The sequence below is a fragment of the Psittacula echo genome, assembly GCF_963264785.1.
Source record: "Psittacula echo genome assembly, chromosome: 2".
Lineage (NCBI taxonomy): Eukaryota > Metazoa > Chordata > Aves > Psittaciformes > Psittacidae > Psittacula > Psittacula echo.
In genome coordinates, this window is record NC_137737.1 from 92523760 (window position 1) to 92548075 (window position 24316).

General features: G+C 38.3%; 1 protein-coding gene across 1 annotated transcript in view; it reads right to left on the reverse strand.

Moving 5' to 3' along the window:
* Window positions 1–24316, reverse strand: part of MOCOS (molybdenum cofactor sulfurase) — a gene marked incomplete at its 5' end in the record, with an annotated part of 216079 nt that overhangs the window by 188605 nt on the left and 3158 nt on the right. Inside the window, one exon of the mRNA XM_080611404.1 lies at window positions 2185–2274. Coding sequence (XP_080467530.1) covers window positions 2185–2274 — 90 coding nt within the window. The remainder of the gene's footprint in view (window positions 1–2184; window positions 2275–24316) is intronic.

Sequence of the window (24316 nt, forward strand, 5' to 3'; positions counted from 1 at the left end):
CATGAATTTGTCTTCTTGAGCAGAAAAGATTACAGCAATATCGACACAGACACAGCACACTTTCCTATTAGTAAATGCTCAAAGAACATGCCTGAACAGTTTGGAAAGAGAACAAGAAAAAAAAAAGCTATATTAATACAGTTTCATCAGTAGGCTACAATATTAGCTACTCTCTTGAAAAATTCAAAATCACCTTGCTGAAAGTTATTGAGTGAAGGTGTTGAAAAGAATAATAAATTTAGAGCTCAAACCCAGAACTAATACTTAGACTTTTCATGTTTGATGTTGCATTTCTGTAATTTCCAATTCAAATATTCTCAATTTAGAAGTGAGAACCTCTCTTACTTACATTACTTTCCCCCATTTGCACATGCAACAGCTAAACTGCAGTTCTTCAAGCCTGTGGATTAGCACCAAGAATAATAAAAAACAAAAAGAGCTGGAAGTCAAACTCCCCTCTCACTCACATCTCTTAAATTAACTCTCTACTATCCTCAGCATATCAGAGATATAACTGAAAAAAAAAAAAAAGATTTGACCATACTAGAGCTCATGTTATCATTTTAGATGAATGCAGTATTAGAAATTATACAGTTTGTTCTCCCATAGCACTATAGGTACTATGCAAATCTGCTCCAAACTGGCAGCACTACTATTTCTTTTTACAAGCACTCAATTGATCCACAAATTAATTTATTTTTCTGCCACAGATTGCACTTATTGTAAGGGTTGAGCCCAGTGTTGTTTGAACTAACTAGAATGAGAGTGCGTACATTTCACTTTACAATAACTGTAGTGACAGCACATTAATTTTAATAGCACTGACATGCACTTGAATAGAAGATTTTGAACATAATCAAATCAACATATCTTGTAACAGCAAAAAAAACCTATTCCTATCAAGAACAACATCTATTTCGTAGTGGAACAGATCCACACTCTGGATCCTGGCCTTCCCAGCATTCAGGAAACAGAAGAGAGGGAAATGACAAGTACAATGACACACTGAAAATTAAAACTACCCAGAACTGTCTAGTGGCTTGCCTGGGTGATAAGCTCAGTGTGCCAGAGCTTCAGCAAATAGTTTTCTTTTAAAACAGTTATATCTAGTTTCTAAGTGAAGAATCCCTTTGCTCCGGGTATCAGGGAGCACAAGATAGACACAAAACTAGCGAAAAGGACACATAGTCCATAGATAGTAACACAGTAAGAAATCTCGATTTCTTCAGTGGAACTACTAACAGAATATACAGATAACACTGAACAGTATGTGTTTTTTTCTGGTTCAGTATGTATCACTCTAATGTAAATTGTTTCACACAGTAACAGTATTTCCTAAACAATGGATGCTGCTGCCTTTGTATGAACGCACGTTCAGTGTGTGGTTCTTAGCTCATAGACTCAGAATACCAGGTTGCACAGGACCACAAGGATCATCTGGTCCAATCTTTCTTTGCAAAAGCTAGATAATATTGTTAGAAAGATGAAAGGTTTAAGTAGAGGATCTCGGGACAAAGTACTCATAGATGGTGCTCAAGTGCCCACATTCACAGCTGCAATAGCTAGATCAACACCTAGATGCTACACAATTCTGTAGATATTTTTACTCACTTTTTTAAGTGCAAGATTGCTTTGGCAATACACATCCTTTTTCTGATTATACACATCAGTCTAACAGTCTGGGAGAGGTGTAGCACTTATTCCCTGCCTCAATTCACTTGGCATCTTTTAGCTAAGCTTCCTTCTGCACTAAGCCACAGTGTAAGTTTCCTGCGATGACTCTCATTAAGAAGGGGGTGGTTCTGGATTCTGCTCCTTTCATAAGAAATTAGTTTTGTTGCATTTCGTGCATGGGGAAAAAAAAAAAGACTGAACAAACAGTTCTCAGACCTACATTGTATTTGTTTATCCCCAGCAGGGTGCCCTAACCCCTGGGCAGCAGAGTCATGCTCCCTTTGATTTTTCTTATTCACCAGTACAGACACGTCCTTGACCACCAAAGAACAAAGCCAGGGGTAATCTAAAGGAACTATGACTCCCTTATAGAATCACTGGTCTTCCAAGTGCTCTGTAGCAGCATTAAAATACCCACAGAAGTACTCATGCAACAATTCAAGAGGCACAGTTTTGGTCTATTTAGATGGAAACTTGAGAAGACTGATGGGAACTCTGCTTTACACTTACCATAAACATTATTTCTGAGGTCATCAGTAAAAGCTTTAAGCAAACTCTCCGGGAAGAGTGCTGAACCAGCATGGTCAAGGTAGGTAATTCCTAAAATAAAAATAAAATTAATAGATTCATTTTTCTTTTAATACTTAATTCCAATTTCTCTCACAGAATACATTTTGAAGGGCATCATCCAAATATCCCTAGTGCAGTACACCACTCAAAAAGTCAATTTTCCTAAACTTTCTGGGGTATGATATTTCTCTGCCTGAGGCTTAGAGGTCTCTACAGCTCTCAAAAAATGTTTCTCAAGTACGTACCAATAGTCAAGAAAGGCACATGTTATTCATTAGCATTAAAGAAAAAAAAGAAAAAAAGGATACAATAGAAGCTTGACATTTCAATTGCATCTTTAGAACTTTTAATTGAAACCAAAATATTTTAAGAGGTTCTTCCTTTCATGTTTAGATTACACATTCATTGGAAGAGAAAAATTTTGCTGTTCTGCCTCTACATGACTAAGCAAGCTAGCGTCTTCAGCCATAGTATTTTATTAGTCCTAGGCACTAATTATGAAAACTATGATTACCACTATGATAATAATTATTATTAATAACAACAACAGTAGTGTTGTCTCCTTGATGACAAATGAACCAACTCTCTCAAGAACTGACAAGGCTTAAATCATACATGAAGCCCCCAGACAGGACGAATTTGATAGATTTAAATATTTTTGCCACTCTGCTGCACTTAACATTCAATTCATTTTTAAAATCTCCTTTTATATTATTAAGCTATTGCAAAACTTTTAAATAAATGCTTATTGGAAATGAAGGCTTTCTCATGTTTGGCCATTTTAGATTTCCTAATCTTTAGCAATTATTCTTCCATTTCTCCAGTGTGTTTCATGCCCTTTATTAGTTTTTTCATTTCATTTACCTTAAGTATTTCAATCTATTTCAAATTTTAATAATGATGAATATGATTAAGATTAGAATTTATTAAGTATTTTAAAGGCTTTCCCTTTCCAAAGGGATTTAAAACTGAGTTAAGCTTTAAACGAGAAGCCCTGGCACTTGGAAATACACGTTATCATATATTATGCTGCTGTAGCAGGGATTCAGTTGGTAAAAATGTGAGGCAGTGCTAATGATAAAACCAATCATAGCTGAAACGCAGGGGGTTTGAAGGGACAGACGCGTACTGCATCATAGCAGGAGACATACAGAATCCTGTCCAGCACAGCAGCATGTCCTTTGCCAGAAAGCGGATACCAGCAGAGGGACAGCCACACTTCCTCCATCAGGCCATACACTCACCAAGGCTGCCCTGAGACCTTGGCCTAATGGCTTGGCATGAAATGCTTCTGCTGTGAGGTGGAGCTCAAGCGGGAGTAACAGCAATGAGCACCAACACCGGGGCCCAGCTCAATGGCTATAAACAACCCAGAGTCATTGGCTACAGCTGGAAGAGTTGGGAAAGGCAGGCTTAGAGCTGAGAAAGGAAAGAGGTAGCCCTGAGCAACAGATAGGGCAGAAAGACTGCTGTACTGGAGGCAATCACCCCGGCCAACACCCTTTCTCAACAAAGCCCAGAGAGATGTCATTTGGCTCATTAGCTCTTATGGACACCACAAGCACAACCTCGTGATGCTCCTCCAAAGGCAGACAACCACTGTTTTTGGATTCATCAAGCCCTATGGAAGTTGGGGCTGGAAGGATCAGTCAAAAAGGTTGACATCATTGACATGATAACACAACTACAGCACAAGCAAAAACCAATCACCCGGCTGAGGCTTCTCAAACACAAACCACTCACTGACAAGGGGATGGGCACTTTCCATACCGATTGACACTCCTGTGAGGCAATGGGGACTAAGAGACCTTAGCTAAAGGCTCCCTGAAGTGGTTTTTCAACTTTGATTTGTTACATAGCTCATTATGAAGGACAATATTGCAGTTCTGTGAAATGGAGGTAAAATAAGCAGCTGGTCATTTTTTAAATTCTTCCTTTGAGTATATGACTTCAAAAATATGGGAGGGCATCTGGCTCAGGAAGGAAAAAATACTGATTCTTAATTTTTTATTTTATCTTTAATGCTGCTGTTTAACTGGAAACAGAGAACAGCATTTAATGCCCTCTCTCCACTGCCCCCTAAAAAAAAATAGGCTCTCTTATAATTTGAGATTCTGCTGAAACAAATATCTTTATTGCTATAGCACTTTTATGTAGTAGAGTTTTTTTTCTTACTTATTTCAATAAAACTATATTTTCAAAGGAAAGAAAAAAATGTGGCACATGCATAACACTGGCAAACAACATTAATAACATTCATTGTGCTTTTCCCCTAGTTTAATAACATTTGCTATTTTAACTTTATTGAATGCATATTAACCAAAGAGAGTTGTCAGTATATACAGAATAATACAATTCTCCCTGGTTCACTGTGTTATTTAGTATATAGGCTGTCAGCAATATGAAATTATACTGTTTACAGGAAGTAACAGGAGAAAGAAAATATAATATGATCTACCAAGAAAATTAAAATGAAATATCCATCAGGACGTCATTTCATTGCTCTGGGAAAATGTAAAATTAACTTTTAGTTTAATTTACATACTATTATGTTTGGAATATGTAACTGACTTCATTGATCTAGTAATATACCAACTATTTGATAAAATCACATTTCAGAAGCAGGTTTTTTTATAGGAGTATCGAAAACCATTCAGTGTGTCGGCATTAGTTATGGAAAGTTATTCAACAAGAGTATTGGTTCATAAGCTGTAATATTCATATGCTAATATTCTTGCAGATTAATTTTACATGGAGAACTCTTTGGGAATCAATGCAGTCCAGTCTGTGTTGCTGAAGAAAGCCCCAGCCCAGCTTTCTGTTCTCTTTCTGTGCTACAATTCACCTCTTAATAAAGCATCTGCCATCTCTGTGTGGCTGCCTTGGCTCTTTGTAAATCTTCATGAGTGCATGTGCACATAGAGCCCTAGAAATGCCAGGGGACCATTCAGTTTAACTCAACATTTCTATCTCTTAATGAAAAAAGATAATGATAATTTAATTTGGAGCATTTTAAAATCAGAATTTAAGACCAGGAGAGAACACTCAACTGTACATAGTCTGACTGCCTGCAAAACATGCAAGGCAAAAAGAAACTACCAGGAAAATAAAAGAAACTACTATCTTTTGGAGCCGAAATATCTGCTTCTGACAAAAGCACACTTTCGTAAAAGGTGACTCCACTGTACAGTGCCATGAATTTTGATTGGAGGATATAATTGCAATTCAGTAGGATTATATCACAGTATTACTTGGAAAGTAGATACAACCAATGCCCTGGGGAGATAGTATATGTCTTAAGTACAGCAATATTAACAAAATCAGTATGAAATAGATCATATAAAAACAAGCTGAAGGCAAATAAAGCATTATCTGTCACAAGATAAATATGAGATTTTCATACACCAGAACTCTAGAAGCAAGACAACAACTAAGTGACAAAATAGGGAGAAGAGGGATCTACAGAGCTTGTAAACAAGTGGACAAGCAGTGAGGTTTTAACAGGTAGTATCACATCAGGAACCTCTGGTCATTTAGTCATCTCAGTCAGATACCATTCACAGAGGCAGCTCCCTCTTTCCATCGACTGCATGAGAACTTAGCTACTCCCAGAGATGCTCTTAAATTAAATGTCAAAAATAGCTTTAGCTATGTAATACATACAACAGTGTACATACATATAAAAACCTTTATAAGAGTGCCTGAAATCTCAGAACGATACAGGGCATCATATGCCCACACACTGGACAGACAGCAGACAGATAAGGATTCTGGTTCTGTAAGGCCATTGATGAAGTAGATTGAAAGAAAAAAAAATCCTGATAATATGGCTTGAGATTTACTTTTATTGGATATTTTCTGGATTAAACATTTAGTGAATATTGTTATCTGCACTTTCTGTTCCTCTTTGGCATCAATTTAGACAAAAGCTATCTAAACCAGAGTATGTTTTATATAATAATGTGCCTCTCACCTAAACACTCCCGCTCTGCTAGACAAGATTTCCCTTGCTTAGGGCCAAGGAACTCTTCAAATGACCACAAAAGCATAGGCATGGACAAGGCCATAATGTCCAAGCCTGAACAGTTACCATGCAGTTAAGGAGACACTGCTCCTCAGCATGATTTAACTTAGTTGCTACAGGCCTAGTGGGTAAAGCAGCGATCAGCCTGCAGCTATGAAGAGCATTCTGCTTCCCACTGCCAGTCCACTGAGTTCATTAACTGAAGTAATCACAGCTTGACCAGACTGCCAAATGCTGATCCATACTGGACTGCGAACAACCTGGATAATGGTATTAATATTTTAAGGGCCACTAACATGTTGCTGAGTTCTGTGGGAAACTGGTGTTTAATAAATGCATTTTAGTGTTTGACTTGAAGGACTGATTACAAAAAGCAAAGCATGAAATGTGCAATTACATTTATCCATAATAAGTTCCCATTATTTTTTCCACATGCTATTAGCTTCCATTATTTGCTCTCTTTGCATTATTACCTAAAGCAAAGCCAACAGAACATTGAAACAGTTTACAGTCAATACCATACACCCTCTTCATTTGCTGTACTCCTCAGCAGGGCCATACTGACTCCACAAAAGCTGTTTAGGTGGCTAGGGTTATTCCAGTAAGTATTGGCACTATTTTAGGAACATGAGCCCCTACTTGCAGCTCACAGTTTACAGCTTGCTAATATTGAGGCCTATGTGAGTGCAAAAGAAAGCTGGATTTCACATATATTAATTAGAAGTTACATCCAAACCTATGAAATGCATCTTTCACAGCTACGAAAATAAAATTTCATGCCTTCAAATTTCATCACTTGAAAGCTCCTGTGCTAAAGATGTGTCCTGTGTCCTGAGACCACAGTAAAGGGATCAATCAGCACCCAACATTTGTCCATTTGGCTTACCTGTAAGACACAGCTTTATTCAGTGCCCACTTTTTGCTTACTGGGTCATGATTAAATATAGACTATAGCAAGTGATGTTATTTCTACAGATACTAAAGGGTTGTGTGAGACCAGCTGATACCTTACTTATAGGCATGAATCAGAGGTACCTCACCTATGTGTGAATAACATACTGCAGCCTACCGTCTCATCTCCTTTGGATGAAACATAAATCACAAATGATTCATATTTATGCAAGTCTTTAAACAACCGTAACTCACCCAAACTGAAACTAGCTTTCATACCTCCCTAGTGAAGACACTACCATCTTTGTTTCCTTTTTTTTTTTTCTTTTTCTCTGATGCAATTAATCAAATGAAAGAAAACTTGAAAAACAACATTTTCCCTGTTCTTCTACAACTGGAAAGTGCTTTTGTTGATTTTGCTGAAGCTTTCACAGAAACATTTGTTTTTCAGAAGGAAAGAGGTACTCAGAATTTCCACTGGAGAAGAAAACATGATGGCAAAAGGTGATGTTTAAGGAATTTTAATAATAATTATTTATAATAGCAGTCATTAGCTAAACATTCTAGTAGAATTCTCCTGCTTTACTTTTCTTCCCATTCTTCCCACAAAACAGCCACAGGCTTACAACAATATACCACGATAACATTTGAAACTGACTTTTCTATTGAGTTCTATTTCTTGCTCTGTGACCTGGATTAATTGGATTCATATAAAATCTAGGACAAATTAGTGACTTTAAATATTCACTGCAAAATACATCAAATGAAATGTCCAGTGATGTATAGGAAACATTTTAAATTATTTTATGGGTTTCCAAAAATACTAACAGAAGACAAACTAAGTTCAAAATAAAATAAAATGGAAAAGTAACCCTTTTCTTCTCCCCTTTCCCTTAAAACTCATTTTGCTACACAGAAATACTCAAATTATTACGAGCTCCTGAGAGCTAGAGGATTGGGTTCAACATGCAACCATAGCAATAATTGTACACCTGCATGAGAACTGGTAAATGCAACAAATACTGAATGACAGAGAGCAAAAAGTCAGTTAACCCAACTGTTGAGGCCTTACAGAAGTACTTCCCAGCCATCATTTCTTCCTGATGACAAGAAGAGGTGTAATGCCTTGTTTGGCAAACATGACAGTACCTCCCTCTGCTGGCTTTTTCTGGCTGCTACTGCAGACAAGTAGTAATTTTCTAGTGGATCTTCTTCACACAAGGTTCCCCACAGACAATTACTTAATTTACTGATAGCATCCAGCAAACAGTCCATTGCCCGGCACAGATAGTGAAGATCAATTTCAGGGATATATAACAAATAAAAGTTTCCCTTCAGCATGAGTTTGGACTGTCTGTCAGAGACAACCATATAAAACCAACCAATCACATTACCAGTAGAAACTGTATGTAAATTCAAAGACTGTGAAACCAAGAGTATAAGGACTCCTGGCCAAAACCCCACTCTTGTAAGGTGTGAGTTCTGAGAAGATTATCCTGGCCCACAGTGGGCTGTCCTTTGCTACAACTGGTAAATACACTCATCAACCGAGCTACGTATGGTGGGAATTTAATTTTAATGACACAGAAGAAGTGAGATTTTATTCGGGAGATAGTAAGCATGCATGAAAACTGAGGTATAGGCTTTTCCAGTGCATACGTATTGGGTTAATATAAACATTATTTCACCATAAAATCTTTTGGCACTAATTACCCACACAGCGAGCCAGTTTAACTTTTACTTTGTAGTAACTTGATCCAAAGGTGTCACCACAAGTGAAACTTATTCAACTATAAACAGACCAATCTATATGATAAGATTATGCTCAACTGCTTTACCTTTACTGAAGTTCACAAACTGTATGAGATATAAGAACATCAATAATACAACTCGTTAAATAAATTCATTTCTTATTTGGGGATTTTTTTAAAAATGAGAATTATTTGGTAAATTTTTTCAGGACTGACTGTAATTTCCTAATACTTCCACAAACAGTGCAATACTTCAGTACAAGAAAAGAAAAAAGTCTCACTCAATAAAAAAAATAAAGTCTAACAGACATAAACAGGTTTATGTCAATAAATTAATAGGAAGGTAATTATACATTGGCATAAAAGTTCTGTTAATACCCTATTATATTTGACTTAAATTAGTTTCTACAGCTTTTTTTCCCCTATTAAGTGTTTTCCCAAGCATAAATTCGAAGTCTTTAACAGCCATTTCCAGGAATGTGCTAAGAATGAAAAAGTACGTTTAACAAAAAATAATGTTATAGCAAACCAGTTTTTAATTCTGGAACACTATGACAACTGCAGAGATTTGTTAACTAGTTCTGACAAAAGTAAGAAAATACCAGCTTCCTAATGACTAGCCATGAATGCAGCAGTATGTGAGAGAAATCCTACCTAACATATTCCTGCTTGTAACAGGAATAACAGCATGTAGTTTCCAGCTACTGCATTTTTTTTTTAACTTCTCTGATGTCCGTCATGTTACAGCTTACTAAAAGAAAACTAAAAATCACTTGCGCTGTTGGCACAAGCACATAGTTAATGTCCCTCTTTCTAAAGAACTGTCAATATGAGGCACAACTTCTGGAAGCTTGCTCTTTGAATCTGACTTTGGACAACAAAAACCTACTGCTGGATACCACTCTACAGCTGTTTAAGAGGAGGAGCTTGTGGCTCTTCAAGAGATGTTACCTTGTGCTGGGTACAGACATTAGCATTTCAGAGATCAGGTTCTCTGACATCTGAAGGGCTGCAATGGGACAAAAATAGTCTTTTCCAAGGTCCAGTGAATCAAAAGGAACCCAAGCCAAGTCTGATTGAGTTTCCAGCTGTACTACAGTGAATAACCAGAGCGAAACTTTGCCTTCAGATCACAGAGACCTCACCTCTGAGGAAGAAAAGCAAGCTTCATTCAAACATAAGAACATGCATCAAGGTCTGATTCAAAGCCTTTGAATTAAGTATGAGGATCTGCTGAACTCTGTGTGAAGTAAACTATTAACAAATCCACTATAATCAGCAGGATGTTTGGTGGCAAGTAGAGAGTTATGCAAGCTAAGAAATTCAGAAATTGAATCTGTAGCACAAAACGAGGATGGAGAGGAACTGTGAGGTGAACATTATTTGTAACAATGAGTGATCAAATTAATAACAGTATTATTATAAATGGAAAATAGTAATTTGCTAATATTTCAGAGCTAATTTCTGTAGTGTTCATTTGCAAATAGTTCCTCAGACTTGCTAGTCTAAAAATATATCTAGAAGTAACATGACAGAATACTACTGGGTTTCTGTAACCTGCTCTTATCATATCCTGAAAATTTCTACTTTTTTATTCAATTTGTGTTTGAGGGCATAATACTACTATATTCCCCCAAACAGGTAGGTTTAAGGCAACAGTACTGTGTTTGGTTCTTAACATCTGCATTTTAAAGGTACCTATTTGTCATCAAGATGAAATTACTTTGTAATTCCCATTTATTTTTATCAAAACTCCACAATAATTTTTCACCAAAAGGATCACACAGGAGATCTAAAAATGAAACACCTAAACATATAAAAACCACCTTCTGAAATAGTAAAAGTTCCTAGTAGAGCACAGAAAAGCCAAGGTGCAGATCAGGAGGTTGGAAAATTTAAGGGAAAATATTATAACTAAGCAAAGGAAGCACAAAAATCAAGTTGTTTAAATAAAAACTTCAGTTTTAAAATCAGTATGTTAGGGTGCCTTCGTTTGTGTCCTTAGTTACAGTTAAGTTAATCAAGAAAGATCCGATTTTTAAACAATTGCAAGATCACATTCATTTTAAATGTGGTTAATCATAGAATCATAGAATCATAGAATAGTCAGGGTTGGAAAGGACCTTGACATCATCTAGTTCCAACCCCCCTGCCATGGGCAGGGACACCCCACACTAAACCATGTCACCCAAGGCCTCATCCAACCTGGCCTTGAACACCACCAGGGATGGAGCATTCACAACCTCCCTGGGCAACCCATTCCAGTGCCTCACCACCCTCTCAGTAAAGAATTTCTTCCTTATATCCAATCTAAACTTCCCCTGTTTAAGTTTGAACCCATTACCCCTTGTCCTGTCACTACAGTTCCTGATGAATAGTCCCTCCCCATCATCCTTATAGGCCCCCTTCAGATACTGGAAGGCTGCTATGAGGTCTCCACGCAGCCTTCTCTTCTCAGGCTGAACAGCCCCAACTTTCTCAGCCTGTCTTCATACGGGAGGTGCTCCAGTCCCCTGATCATCCTCGTGGCCCTCCTCTGGACTTGTTCCAACAGTTCCATGTCCTTTTTATGTTGAGGACACCAGAACTGCACACAATACTCCAAGTGAGGTCTCACGAGAGCAGAGTAGAGGGGCAGGATCACCTCCTTTGACCTGCTGGTCACGCTCCTCCTGATGCAGCCCAGGATACAGTTGGCTTTCTGGTGCTGCGAGCGCACACTGCCGGCTCATGTTCATTTTCTCATCGACCAACACCCCCAAGTCCTTCTCTGCAGGGCTGCTCTGAATCTCTTCTCTGCCCAACCTGTAGCTGTGCCTGGGATTGCTCCAACCCAGGTGTAGGACCTTGCACTTGGCATGGTTAAACTTCATAAGGTTGGCATCAGCCCACCTCACAAGCGTGTCGAGTTCCCTCTGAATGGCATTCCTTCCCTCCGACGTTATCAACCGAACCACACAGCTTGGTGTCATCGGCAAACTTGCTGAGGGCGCACTCAATCCCACTGTCCATGTCACCAACAAAGATGTTGAACAAGACCGGTCCCAACACCGATCCCTGAGGGACACCACTCGTTACCAGTCTCCAGCTGGACATCGAGCCATTGACCACAACTCTTTGTGTGCAGCCATCCAGCCAGTTCTTTATCCACCGAGTGGTCCACCCATCAAATTGATGTCTGTCCAATTTAGAGACAAGGATGTCATGTGGGACAGTGTCAAACACTTTGCACAAGTCCAGGTAGATGACATCAACTGCTCTGCCCCTGTCCATCAGTTTCGTAGCCCCATCATAGAAGGCCACCAAATTGGTCAGGCAGGATTTCCCCTTAGTGAAGCCATGCAGGCTGCCACCAACCACCTCCTTGTTTTTCATGTGCCTTAGCATGCCTTCCAGGGGAATCTGCTCCAAGAGTTTGCCAGGCACAGAGGTGAGACTGACTGGTCTGTAATTCCCCGGGTCATCCATTTTCCCCTTCTTGAAAATGGGGGTTATATTTCCCTTTTTCCAGTCGTTGGGAACTTCACCTGACTGCCATGATTTTTCAAATATGATGGCCAGTGGCTTAGCAACTTCATCCGCCAGCTCCTTCAGGACCCACGGATGGATTTCATCAGGTCCCACGGACTTGTGTACGTTTAGGTTTTTAAGATGGTCTCGAACCAGATCCTCTCCTACAGTGGGCCTAGGGTCCTCATTCTCACAGTCCCTGCGTTTGCCTTCCAAGACTTGGGTGGTGTGGTCAGAGCCTTTGCCAGTGAAGACCAAGGCAAAGAAATCATTAAGAACCTCAGCCTTCTCCAAATCCTGGGTAGCCAGTTCTCCCGATATCTTCCGAAGGGAGCCTACGCTGTCCCTAGTCTGTCTTTTACTCGCTACGTACCTATAGAATCCCTTCCTATTATCCTTAACATCCCTAGCCAAGTTCAATTCTAACTGGGCCTTAGCCTTCCTCATCTGTCAGATGTCTCAATCTGCCTCACCACCTTTCATATCAGAGTATCCAAAACTCAAACAGGGGAGGGGGATTGGAGAAATTTTAGTCAGAACGTTCTAATCCAGTAACACAAAGAATGCATCTAACTCTCATGCAATTGGTTCTACATGTTTCACTGCAGATCCATTCACTTCTAAGAACTGCCCTCCAAATTTCTCCTATGAATACCAAAATGGGAATGATCCCTATTAGATCATGTAATCACCACACGATCAATGGCTCCCTAATAGTCAACCTTGAATGAACCCAGACAATTAGCTGCACAGAACATCACGCAGGTTTCATGTGAGATGACTGCTTTGAGGAAGTTTGCTTCCAGAAAGACAGCTAGTATTCCTCAACATTTTGTATAAACACCAGATACCTGGTACTTTTCCTCCACAGAAAGTCAGGATAAAGTGAACCTCATGAGATCAATTATCCATGCTGTGTGCAGATTTCCCAGCCCCTTCGCTCCCCCCCCCACCCCAGGAGCAAACTAGAGTGTTTCCTTTTCCAGCTTCTTCTGACAGAGGGATAGAAGAAACGCATTAAGTGTGAGTTTTTCCCCATGCCCATGCCATGCTCTTTTTGTGCCTACCCTCCTTCCAATTTGAAACACTTTTATTTCCTTCTGCTAAGAAAGATGACTGTTAAACACTTTATGTTCTCACCACAGTCAGACTAAAATTCCTGGATTTATATATAAAATCCCATTTATTTACATTTATTTACATTTTTATATATACCCACTGTAATGACTGTTCAGTGGAAAGACAATAAGAAACAATCAGTTTTGATAGGAATAGGTTCTTTCTTATATGACTTTTTTTTCTAGTGTTTCATTTTTTCTTATAGCATATTCCTGTCTACAAGCTGGAAACCCTAACCAATATATATCCAGAGACTATATATATTCAACTAGACTGCCGTTTTCTTCTGAGTTATTCCACAAGGAACACATAGTGCAGTAAAGTAGATTCAATGCATGCAACACTGTCTGTAACTAATTTACATTAAGAGCTTAAACAGTAAAATTTCTCCTCTGCATTCAGATATTTCTGAATACAGGGAAATTAAAGCTACAGCCAAAATAAAAAAGGAGATGCATAATGACTAGAAAGATCACAAGTCATGTTGATAGATTATTAAAAAAAAAAAAGTATAAAAAATAATCTCTTATCCTAAAAGAAAAAAACAGGAGACCTCCCACATCCCACCCCTCATATCTGGAAGCTTTTCATAACTATATTACATATATCAATTTTACTCATTGGAGAAATTCTCATGCTGTTTCAATCCAACTCATGTAAGAACCCAGATAATCTTTAAAGACAGAATAGGTCATTAATAAACAGAAAGTTTAGCAGGCATTTGAAAAAGTGGCAACTAGCCAAAGGCAGGTTTTCCCCTCTGACTTCCTAAAGACCACTCATTATAAATAGTTCTACATACAACAGTGAAATACAAAAACTGAAAGAGATCATTGAAAATTAACTGTTATTTGATTAGTACATAATCACATTTCCACCACTAGAATGGAAGGAAACTGTAGTAAAAGTGACTCACATTAGACAATGGATGTACCCGCAAGGTATTTAATGTTCAGATTTGAAGATCCGATCAGACACTTTTGGAAATATGACAGCTGTCATGAGATTATTTGGTACTGCATCCTCCACTTCAGTGGCACTGAAGTTTATCCAGGAAGTTCTTCAGTGTAATCCTCACACCACTTTACAAGTACACCTATCCTTCTCTGTACTTGCAGAAAAGGAAGAAAAGCCGATTAAAGTTCTAATGGTAACAGCTATTTAATCTCTCAGGACTGTCCCGGTCAGTGATGCTAAGCTTAGAGAATCAACTGAGTGCCTCCAAACAAGCATTACACACTGAAGTCTGCAACAGTCCACACATTCAAAGGAACAGAGGTTTTCATAATTTTTCTTTAGTGGGTAGCTTCAGCCCCCATGAGCTACAAAGTTGGTTTTGCCTTTCATTAGAGCTAATCAGAATATAAATATTCCCATAAAAGCAGGTGGTTTTAAATTTGACATTTGGGTGGCAGGCAGAGGAAGGTTTCTTCCAACTCTTGAAAAATACCAGATGGAAAGGAAACTCAGTAAAAAAAAAATCACTGTAACTTGCTAGGTTTTCTATTTTTTCATCAGTCACAAAGTACTCAACTTCATACTATTACAGACTTCAAATAATAACCTAGAGGGTGAGTTATAAGAGGGAGAAATATATGGCTTCAGCCCTCAGAGAGCATTTCATTGGACTAGACCCACCCTCTGGGCAAACTGATGTTGAAAAACAGCAGGTGGAAGGAGAGTTTGTTTTTAGACAGCCTACAACTCAAGGAGGGTTCCTATAGTGCCACAAGAAGGCTTTGTCTTCTGCCCCTACATCTCTCCCAGCAGGTCAGATGAAGCCGGGCCCACAGTAGCCCTCACTAGAGAATATTCCTGGATGCACAGCCCTGTGGTGCAGTGATGCTTTCTGTGCTCTGCAGATGATCTTCACCAAGCCTGGACATAAGGCAGCTCCTAACAAAATCATCCTTACTTCCTTCCTCACTCCCAGAACTCTGGTTTCTTTCCAAGCAGTAGTTTATACCCAAAGATCACATTAAATTCTATTTTCTAACCCAAACCCCTAGGCTTCTAAAGAAAAATTGAAAGTTTAAAAGTAAACTTGACAATGAGCTATGAAAGTTACTATTGAAGGAGCTGTCTGTGACATGAAAAAGGAATATTAAAGAAGCTTACTCTTTGTCCCAGACATCTGCCTCTTTTCCCTTCCTCATACCACACATCTTCCTTTAGCTCAGTGTTTTATAGACACTGGAGAGGCTTTAAAGAATGAGATTGAAGTAAGAATCTCAACTCATGATCAACCGTTCTCAAGGAAAACATTTCACAGTATCAAATTCTAAATTGTAGTTATGATTAAAAAAAAAAAAAAAAAAAAAGGAAAAAAAAGGCTGCTTCCAAAGGAACTGATTTCCTTTATGCTGGAATTACAGTCACAGTGGTTTGTTCATAGAAGAATCACTTCAATGCACAGTATACCTTCAACACTGTAGAGCCATTAGATGGGTATGAGTACATCAATAGCTGCTATTCTAATTAATGAAAAGCTGAATTTCCAGAGAAATCCAAAAGTAGAGCCTTTCCTCTGGGTTTACTCTACAGCAGAAAAACAAAGTATTAATTTCTTAATTGTTTAGAGAAGTTATTCTGTTACTCAGAAGCTGACACTGAAGGACAAAGAGCAGATAAAACTGCTAGTGCCATGACATTTTTGTCAAATTCCACTTTAGAAAAGTTTCACCTGAGCATGAATCTGGAATATTTTCACTAAACTCTGCAATTCATTTCCCCCCAAAACCAACAGATTTATAGCTATGGTTTCAACAAAACCTATATCAAAGACAGCTTTTGAGAAGTGGGGAGAGTGGGAGCAGAGTGAGCAGAGAGAGCAAATTAAGATGGCTTTTCAGGACATTTAATGTACACAGCAAGTGATTTTCCCATTACAAGTGTCATAGTTTTTCTCCCTTCCTTCTATATTTCTGCTCTGAGTGAGTTTGAAGAGATAATAAGACAGTTCACTGATCAAACATTAACTGGACAGTTAACAATCTTTAAAACAGAAGGCTTAATTTCATCACCAGTAAAAAACATGGCAAGGTGTGGTGGGATGACCCTGGCTGGAAGCCAGGTGCCCACCGAAGCGTCTCTATCACTCCTCTGCTCAGCTGGACAAGGGAGAGAATATGTAACAAAGGGCTTACGGGTCAAAGTAAGAACAGGAAGAGATCACTCACCAATTGCCATCACAGGCAAAACGGACTCAACTCAGGGAAATTAGTTTAATTTATTACCAAATCAAATTTGAGTAGGAGAAATAAAACCAAATCTTAAAAACACCTTTCCCCCCCCCAATCCTCTCTTCTTCCCAGGCTTAACTTCACTCCTGAGTTCTCTACCTCCTCCCCTCCAGCATCACAGGGGTACAGGAAATGGGAGTTGTGGTCAGTTCATCCCACATTGTCTCTGCCACTCCTTCCTCCTCAGGGGAGGACTCCTTACACTCTTCCCCTGCTCCAGTTAACCTCTAATAAAATTAAATGGCATATGTTTTTCTTCACTTATACAACTATTATATTATTTCCTTTTTAGAAGTGCAACCAGTCATCCTGCATTTGTACTTTTAAGCCGTTTCAGCAGCATTGTAGCTGTTGCTAAACATCTAAGCTAAGGTGATAAAGAGGACAATTACCGTATTGCTACACTTCATGACTACCTTCTACGATATGTTACTTCTCAGGTATTCACATTCTTAAAGAAATGCATTTAAAAGCTGTTATCACTAATCAAGCATTTTGTTTGTTCATGAACACAAGCTTTATGATTAAGTAAAAATGGAGTGCAATAATTTATGTACAGTTTTGTCTGAACGTCAATTCGGCCAGCTTCCTAGCTACTCAATGTTAGTGAGTTCACATCTGGGAGAAAGTAGCATGTCAACAGGTGGCAAAGGCTCCTTTTCTGTGCAGTCTAATTATACTGCATTCAGTCCATTGGGTAAGGAGTTCTTGCAGGTTAATCACTTCTATTTATCTGCTTTCATCCAGTCTCATGAGAAAGAAACATGCATTATCAAAGCAAATTGTCCATCACAACTGAGATCAGACAGGGTATTAAGAGGAGTCTTTCATTCTGCTCACTGGGTTTACACATTCCGAAATTAATTAAACCTGTAAGAAACATTTTCCTTGCATGTGGTGAATCAAAGACAATGACATATTTTAAAAGTTGCGTACTTCCAGAGCAGCTGAGTAACATTTTGTTTTGTGACAATTCTAATTGTTTACATTACAATAAATTAGAGGCAGATACACAAATAATAAAAGTGTGACTCCCAGTCACATGTTTAATAAGTTACTTGATAACTTACACTCCTTAACAAGTTACTTGGTAAATGAATGGCACAGCAGATGAGCAGTGTATTTCACTCAACAGCAATACAAAGTCCTTTTCTCTTAAAGAAAGGTAACATCTGTTTGTACCCATTACTGATACCATCAGTTCCAAACTATTGAATTATGACACATTTAATGCACTGTTGTCATGCATACAAAAATGTGAAAATCCTGGGCTTCAATGTCTTCCTCAGGAAGAAATTACAGGACAAGTTTTTGGATGACAGTGCAACCTCACCTGTCCTGCTCATAAGTTTGTAAAGAACAGTGATATTTGGTGTTTAATTGTACATTAATGAAATAAATTCACATGACATTAATTCAATTAATGAATATTTGCTCAAATGAGCTTCCTGTTATCTTTCCAAATTTTAATTTAGGTTATCATTCTGCATATTGCCAGAGGAAGTAAGCTTAGTTGTGCAATTGTCCTTCCTCAGCTAACCATGTCACCAAAAGACCACATTCTTGGGTATCTCTCTCTTTTAAGAAGACCATAAGTGACAAAAAGTCCTGTCAGTCATCTTTTTAGCTTTCTTTTAAAAGCATTTTAGATCCTGTTACTCCAGGGAATAATCTGAATGATCACAGAAACTACATCTTTTTCACTTCTCTTGTAAAAGGCATATTCTCCTGGCTAGCACAAGAAAGGAGTGAGTCAGTACAATCCTAAAAGCACAAAGGAGGAAATAAAATAGTGGGGGGAGAAAGATTTCTCTCTCATAGACACATCTTCCCATTTTCCCTTACCAGGCACTGGTAACTGGCACTTCACTTACCAGGAAAAAAATGTGTCTTAACACTATCCTGCATGACACACACACAACAGCTGCCTGCCTGGGGTCATATCACAGAATCACAGAATCATTAGGGTTGGAAGGGACCTCTGTAGATCATCCTGTCACATCATAGGCACCTGACAGTCCATTGCTTCTCTACAGCAGAACAGAAGGTGAAGGGTCTACCTGGGCTGCCACGAATACTGCCAGGAGTGTTAACAACTTGACTCATTAGCAATGAAACTAATTAAGCATGACTTTTTACTCCTTTGTGGCCTGTCTTTATGCCTCCCTGCCCTACTATACCCATGTTTTCCCATAACTCTGGCATCCCTTTCCCACACCTTCGGTTCTTGATATCACCTTTTTCACAATACCTCCAAATAATCACATCTCCTCCTAACACACATGACAGGAATCAGCCTGCGGTTCTCAAAATGCAGACATGGTAACACTATCAGCATGATTAAATTTGGAAGAGAAAAAAAAAATACACCAAGCTGATACATACCTATGAAGCCGTCATTTATTTATTTAATTTTAGTTCTGTTTTTAAGTTAGGGCAAGTATAAAACTTAAAAACAAACAAGCAAAACCAAACAACAACAACAAACCATAACCAAACCCAAAACAAACAAACCCTACCTTACTGGCATTTTCGTGTCACATAAAGGAGAACATCTGCATTGCTGGCTTGGGCCAAGACAACCTATTACAAAAAGCCTAAGACGTTTGGCTGCTTAACATCCTAGTTTCTAAGTATCATCTATGAGTTAAACATCCCACTAACCTCCTGCTCTGCAAATATATTGTGCTGTCTAGCCATTTATCAGTCTCTCATATCAGTGCTTTTCATTATGCAACACTGCAGTATGGTCTTCCTGAGTTCAATGACAGTCTTTTCACACCCAAATGATGCCTCTGCAGCATCTCTCTGATACCAAGTATGCAATGAATCAAGTTGATCAGAAAAAACAGACCTCTCACCTCTCTGTTTGTCTTTTTGTCCTTAAACTGAGAGTATCCTTGAATTCTGGTGAGCAAATCAGATATGGGAATTGCTACCATAACATATAATGGAAATTTCAACAGCTTCACAGGGCAAGTTTTGATGCTGCAGAGAAAATTCTCGTATATGTGCAAGGAAACAAGAAGCAGATCACATCTGTCTGAAAATTTACGTCTACTCTTTAATTAATAACATTATATTTCATGTTAAAAAACCCAAGCCAAACCAAGTCAGATATACACCTTAAGGAAATATAAAGAAAACGCTGGAGAAGAAATCAATACACATTTCACATAAAGCAACATTGTAGCAACAGAGAACAAACAGGAGAATCTAAGAGGAAGCAAAGGTGACGGAAGACAGCACCACTGATGGAGTATTCTGTAGGAACAAGATCTTGGTTTGTTTCCAATTTTTGAGTAAGAGATAAGAAAGCATCTTGTGCTTTTCTAAATAAAATATTTGCCTGCCTCAATACCTTCATACACTAATACACTTCTTGTGTAGACATTAATTTTAAAGATAATGTATCTTTTAATGAATAGGGCAATTTTTTTTTAATGGGCGGCTGATACCCTGCAGCATCTATGAAGTTCCATAAAGTTTCTTTCCAAATTGAACTGTTTTCTTTTAATATCTACATGCTGATTTAAGAAAATCTAATTTCTACAGATGACTATTTCCTGCTGTAAGAATCTAGTCCCAACTGATCAACTATTTATTTCTAAGATACACCTGAAAATTGTGAGTTTGTCAACTGCATCACGTTTATAGGGTTTAGTACTTTGCTTTTTTGCTCATCATTTCTGCATTCAAGACAGAGTTTTAAATGTCTTCCACTTTGTGACACAGGCAAGTGCAGAGCCAGTGTAATGGTGTGGTGAACATTTTTATATGGATACTACAACACCAAATCTGAAGTTAGAAATAAATTATATATTACTCTTAGTAATACAGCTCAAGAAAGAAAAGACAGTACCTTTATCTTTCAGGGATTTTTTTTCCCCCTGTAATTAAACTTTAAAGTAACTAATACTTTATTCAGTGCTGAAATATTACAATGACAATATCATTGACTACTCTTCCATAAGAGCTATGTCCATTACGAAAGATCATCTAGCTCTGAGTGATCAATTGAAAGGTCAGTCCTGCACCAAGCAGATCACTGACTGCCTTCTGAACCCTGATATACAAGGTAGGACATTCCTTAACAGTAGTAACTGTTAAGCAACCTAAACAGTTACTTCTATGTAACTTTAAAGGTTACTTCTATAAAGGCAGAGGAAAACATCTGAAACTAGCACACAATTGATGTTAACTACATTTGGTACTAAATCTACTTTATGTTCCGCACACGTTTCCTCTTTAATATCAATTCTTTCTATAATAGTATATTTAGATAAGTACTGCTGGCTTGAAATCGACTGGAAGCATTAAGGCTTCAAATAAGCATATATATTGGTTTTTACAAAACAATTGTCATATGGTTATGCAGTTACACTTTCCATACCACAGCTTCTTCTTGTGATACCTTCTCCACACACTAAATGCATCTTCTCAGATGTCTTCTAGGATTTTAAATTGTCCACCAGAGCCTACTTCAATAAATATAATTTCTTTTGCTTCCTTTTCCGCCCAAGCAAAAATAACAATAAAAAACCTGTTTCATAAAATGAAATTATGTTGTAACAGAGGGGCTACAGAAGACAGGAGCAGGTTACCAGCCAGAGATCTCAAAGTGGTAGACAGGAGCTCTCAGCCTCAGACACCAAAGTGAGAGGTTTAGAAAATTTCTTCTCTGTTCTTGATGAGGTAGAGATGAGGTAACTCAGTAAGACTTAATCTCCAGCACTACTAGCAGCTCTTCTAGCTACCCAGAATCTTCCAAAGAGACAACAAAAGCAGCCTCGCCCTTCCCCCACACATTGCATTTATTGCCTTTGCATAGGAGATGTAAGCACTGGATTAATATATGAAATATCTGCAAGTGGGTGAAATCATTTTACCTTTCCAGGAAATGCTGCCTCTCCCAGGACTGTAGCTGCCTAGCTTAATTCTGCCAGCAATGGCTGGGAAGGCTTTAGAGAACTCACAATCAAGTATTGCATCTGACCATCTGACTTCTTGTTCAGCATAGACCTTAGACAACAATCAATCAAAACAAACTTATCCTTCATTTTCAAACTGTTTTGTAAATGGCATGATGAGACTAATATTGCTAAATTGCTCAAAGAACAGTGTTGCTCAAAGAACCTAAATGTAAAAGGTTTTACTGAACACAGTCACTTAGTTTTCAAGAAAAAGAAAAAACAGATTAAAAAGAAAAGCTTCATCTACAGATAAAAATAATTGATAATTAGGAAATCAGCAGAAGATAACATAAACAAGCAGAAGTAGAATACAGCTACCAGATCAAACAGCACAGTCTTAAAAAAAAAAAAAAGGTAAAACCTTCAAATCTCTGTACATGCAAAAAAGATGTAGAAAAAGAAAATCAAATTATGTTAGAATATAAAAATTATTCTTTTTTTTTTTTATTTCAGAAAAGGAAAAATCCCTCAGACACAAGGCTGGTAGAACTTCTGGTTCGACAAAGCAAGGTAACTGGCATAGCAGTAGAAAAACTGAGGTCATGTCTACGTTTGCTGTTAAGAGATGAACATAAGTTTTCAGGCTTGGAGTACACCCCTCTTCACAGGTTTCATGAAATGTGAGCATTGGCTACCTATCAACAGAATTACTCTAAGCTGACATACCAGAATGCATTTCCTACTCCTGAAATTCAGCCAAAACACTAGGTTACCCCAAACGTGACAAAACAGATAGGCTTTTCCATTCTCAGAAGACAGAGCTGACCTTTGCTAGCTGAGCCGCTGAGGACTAACTGAAGTGCATGGAGAATACTTGCTTTTCCCATTCTCCTACTTACAGGAAGGTCTCCATGCAAATAAATATCAGCAGTATAAGTAAAAAGTCTTATTTATCTGTAAGGTCAGATCCAATACCCAGCTATTCCTTAGCTGAACAAAATATGCTGTCATACCAGTGACCAGTCATGGAACATCATTTGAGTTTCGAAGAAACAAAGGCCGATTCACTTAGTCAAAGCTTAGTCTGCCTTTCTTTTCTGTTTAACAGGAAAGCTACATTATTATTGTTAGTTGTATATGTAATCACACATATCACAAATATTCAAACAACTAAAGCAACACATGATTTGCCAAATGACTCTCGTTGAAGTACGGGACAGTTGCCCCTGTTAAAGACTATCTTCAAATAGTCAGCAGGCCTTACAGAATATGTGATAACTAATATGCACTGATTTTTATTTGGGGGATGGGTATCCACTGCTTATCACTCTTGGAAAGCTCCCACTGAAATGGACAGAACTATCTGAGCTGAGAATACTGGCACACAACCAAAACTGGAAAGGTATCTTGGGATTAAATGCTGCATCGCAAATCACATGCCAGCTTTTTCTTTTTTAAAACCATGATACAAACTGAAGCTGATTTTTTATTTCTTATGATAAATATCACAGAAGCACATTCATTGCTATTACTTAACAACAGAACCTATAAACTCCCGCTGATTTCTTCACCCATTTCTAAAGCACAATTTACAGTCCTACATTGCAGATAAGGGTGTGCTGTTCACAAGATTAAAGTCAAGGTCACATATTGTGCATACACTGCTGCCTGTGAAACAGGGATCTGTTTCACAGACTCCACATATATTTTTAGAAGGGGCTGCTCTAGCCACCAGCTAACAGCCCTTGAATTACAAAAGTGAAGATAAACTTTGGCTTAAAAGGAAAAATGTAAGGCTTCTGTGCCAAAAAAGACAGACCCCTGCTGATTCAAGGAAGTAAAGTAGTTTCTCTTATCGCTTCCCAAAATCTGAAGGGAAAATCCCCAGCACACTCAATATGAGCCTAACTTTCCTTCTGATAGAGCCAAGAGTGAAACTCCTGCAGACTTTGATAAGATCACCAGTAGACCACCTCTGAAAAATCCTAGCTTTATAGTATGTCCACCAACTGGTGTTCCCTACATGCATCTGTGGTACCCTCTCAACAGGCACTTGTGCAATTATTCACACTAGACCTAAAACAGGAGCACAAGCCCCATGCAAGTAAAGGTTTATAACACAGAAAAGGTTTCTGCATTCCCCAGAGAACCCCGTTTGCACAAGATGTCCTTGGCAGATGCCACCAAATATAAGGAAGAAGAAATTACATTGATAAGCAATAATTATTATTATCATGTGCTCCTCACACAAAGATGACACTTCCAAAATTAAGCATTAGGCTTAAATCATGCATATCTAGACAGGGACTCTAAAAATTCTGTTCACATAAAAAGTGAGATGCAATATCTGGATTTTTATCCAACTTTAACCATAGAATCATAGAATCATAGAATAGTTAAGGTTGGAAAGGATCATAAGATCATCAAGTTCCAACCCCCCCTACCTCACACTAAACCACGTCACCCAAGGCTCTGTTCGACCTGGCCTTGAACACCACCAGGGATGGAGCATTCACAACTTCCTCAGGCAACCCATTCCAGTGCCTCATCACCCTCACAGTAAAGAACTCCTTCCTTATATCCAATCTAAACTTCCCCTGTTTAAATTTGAACCCGTTACCC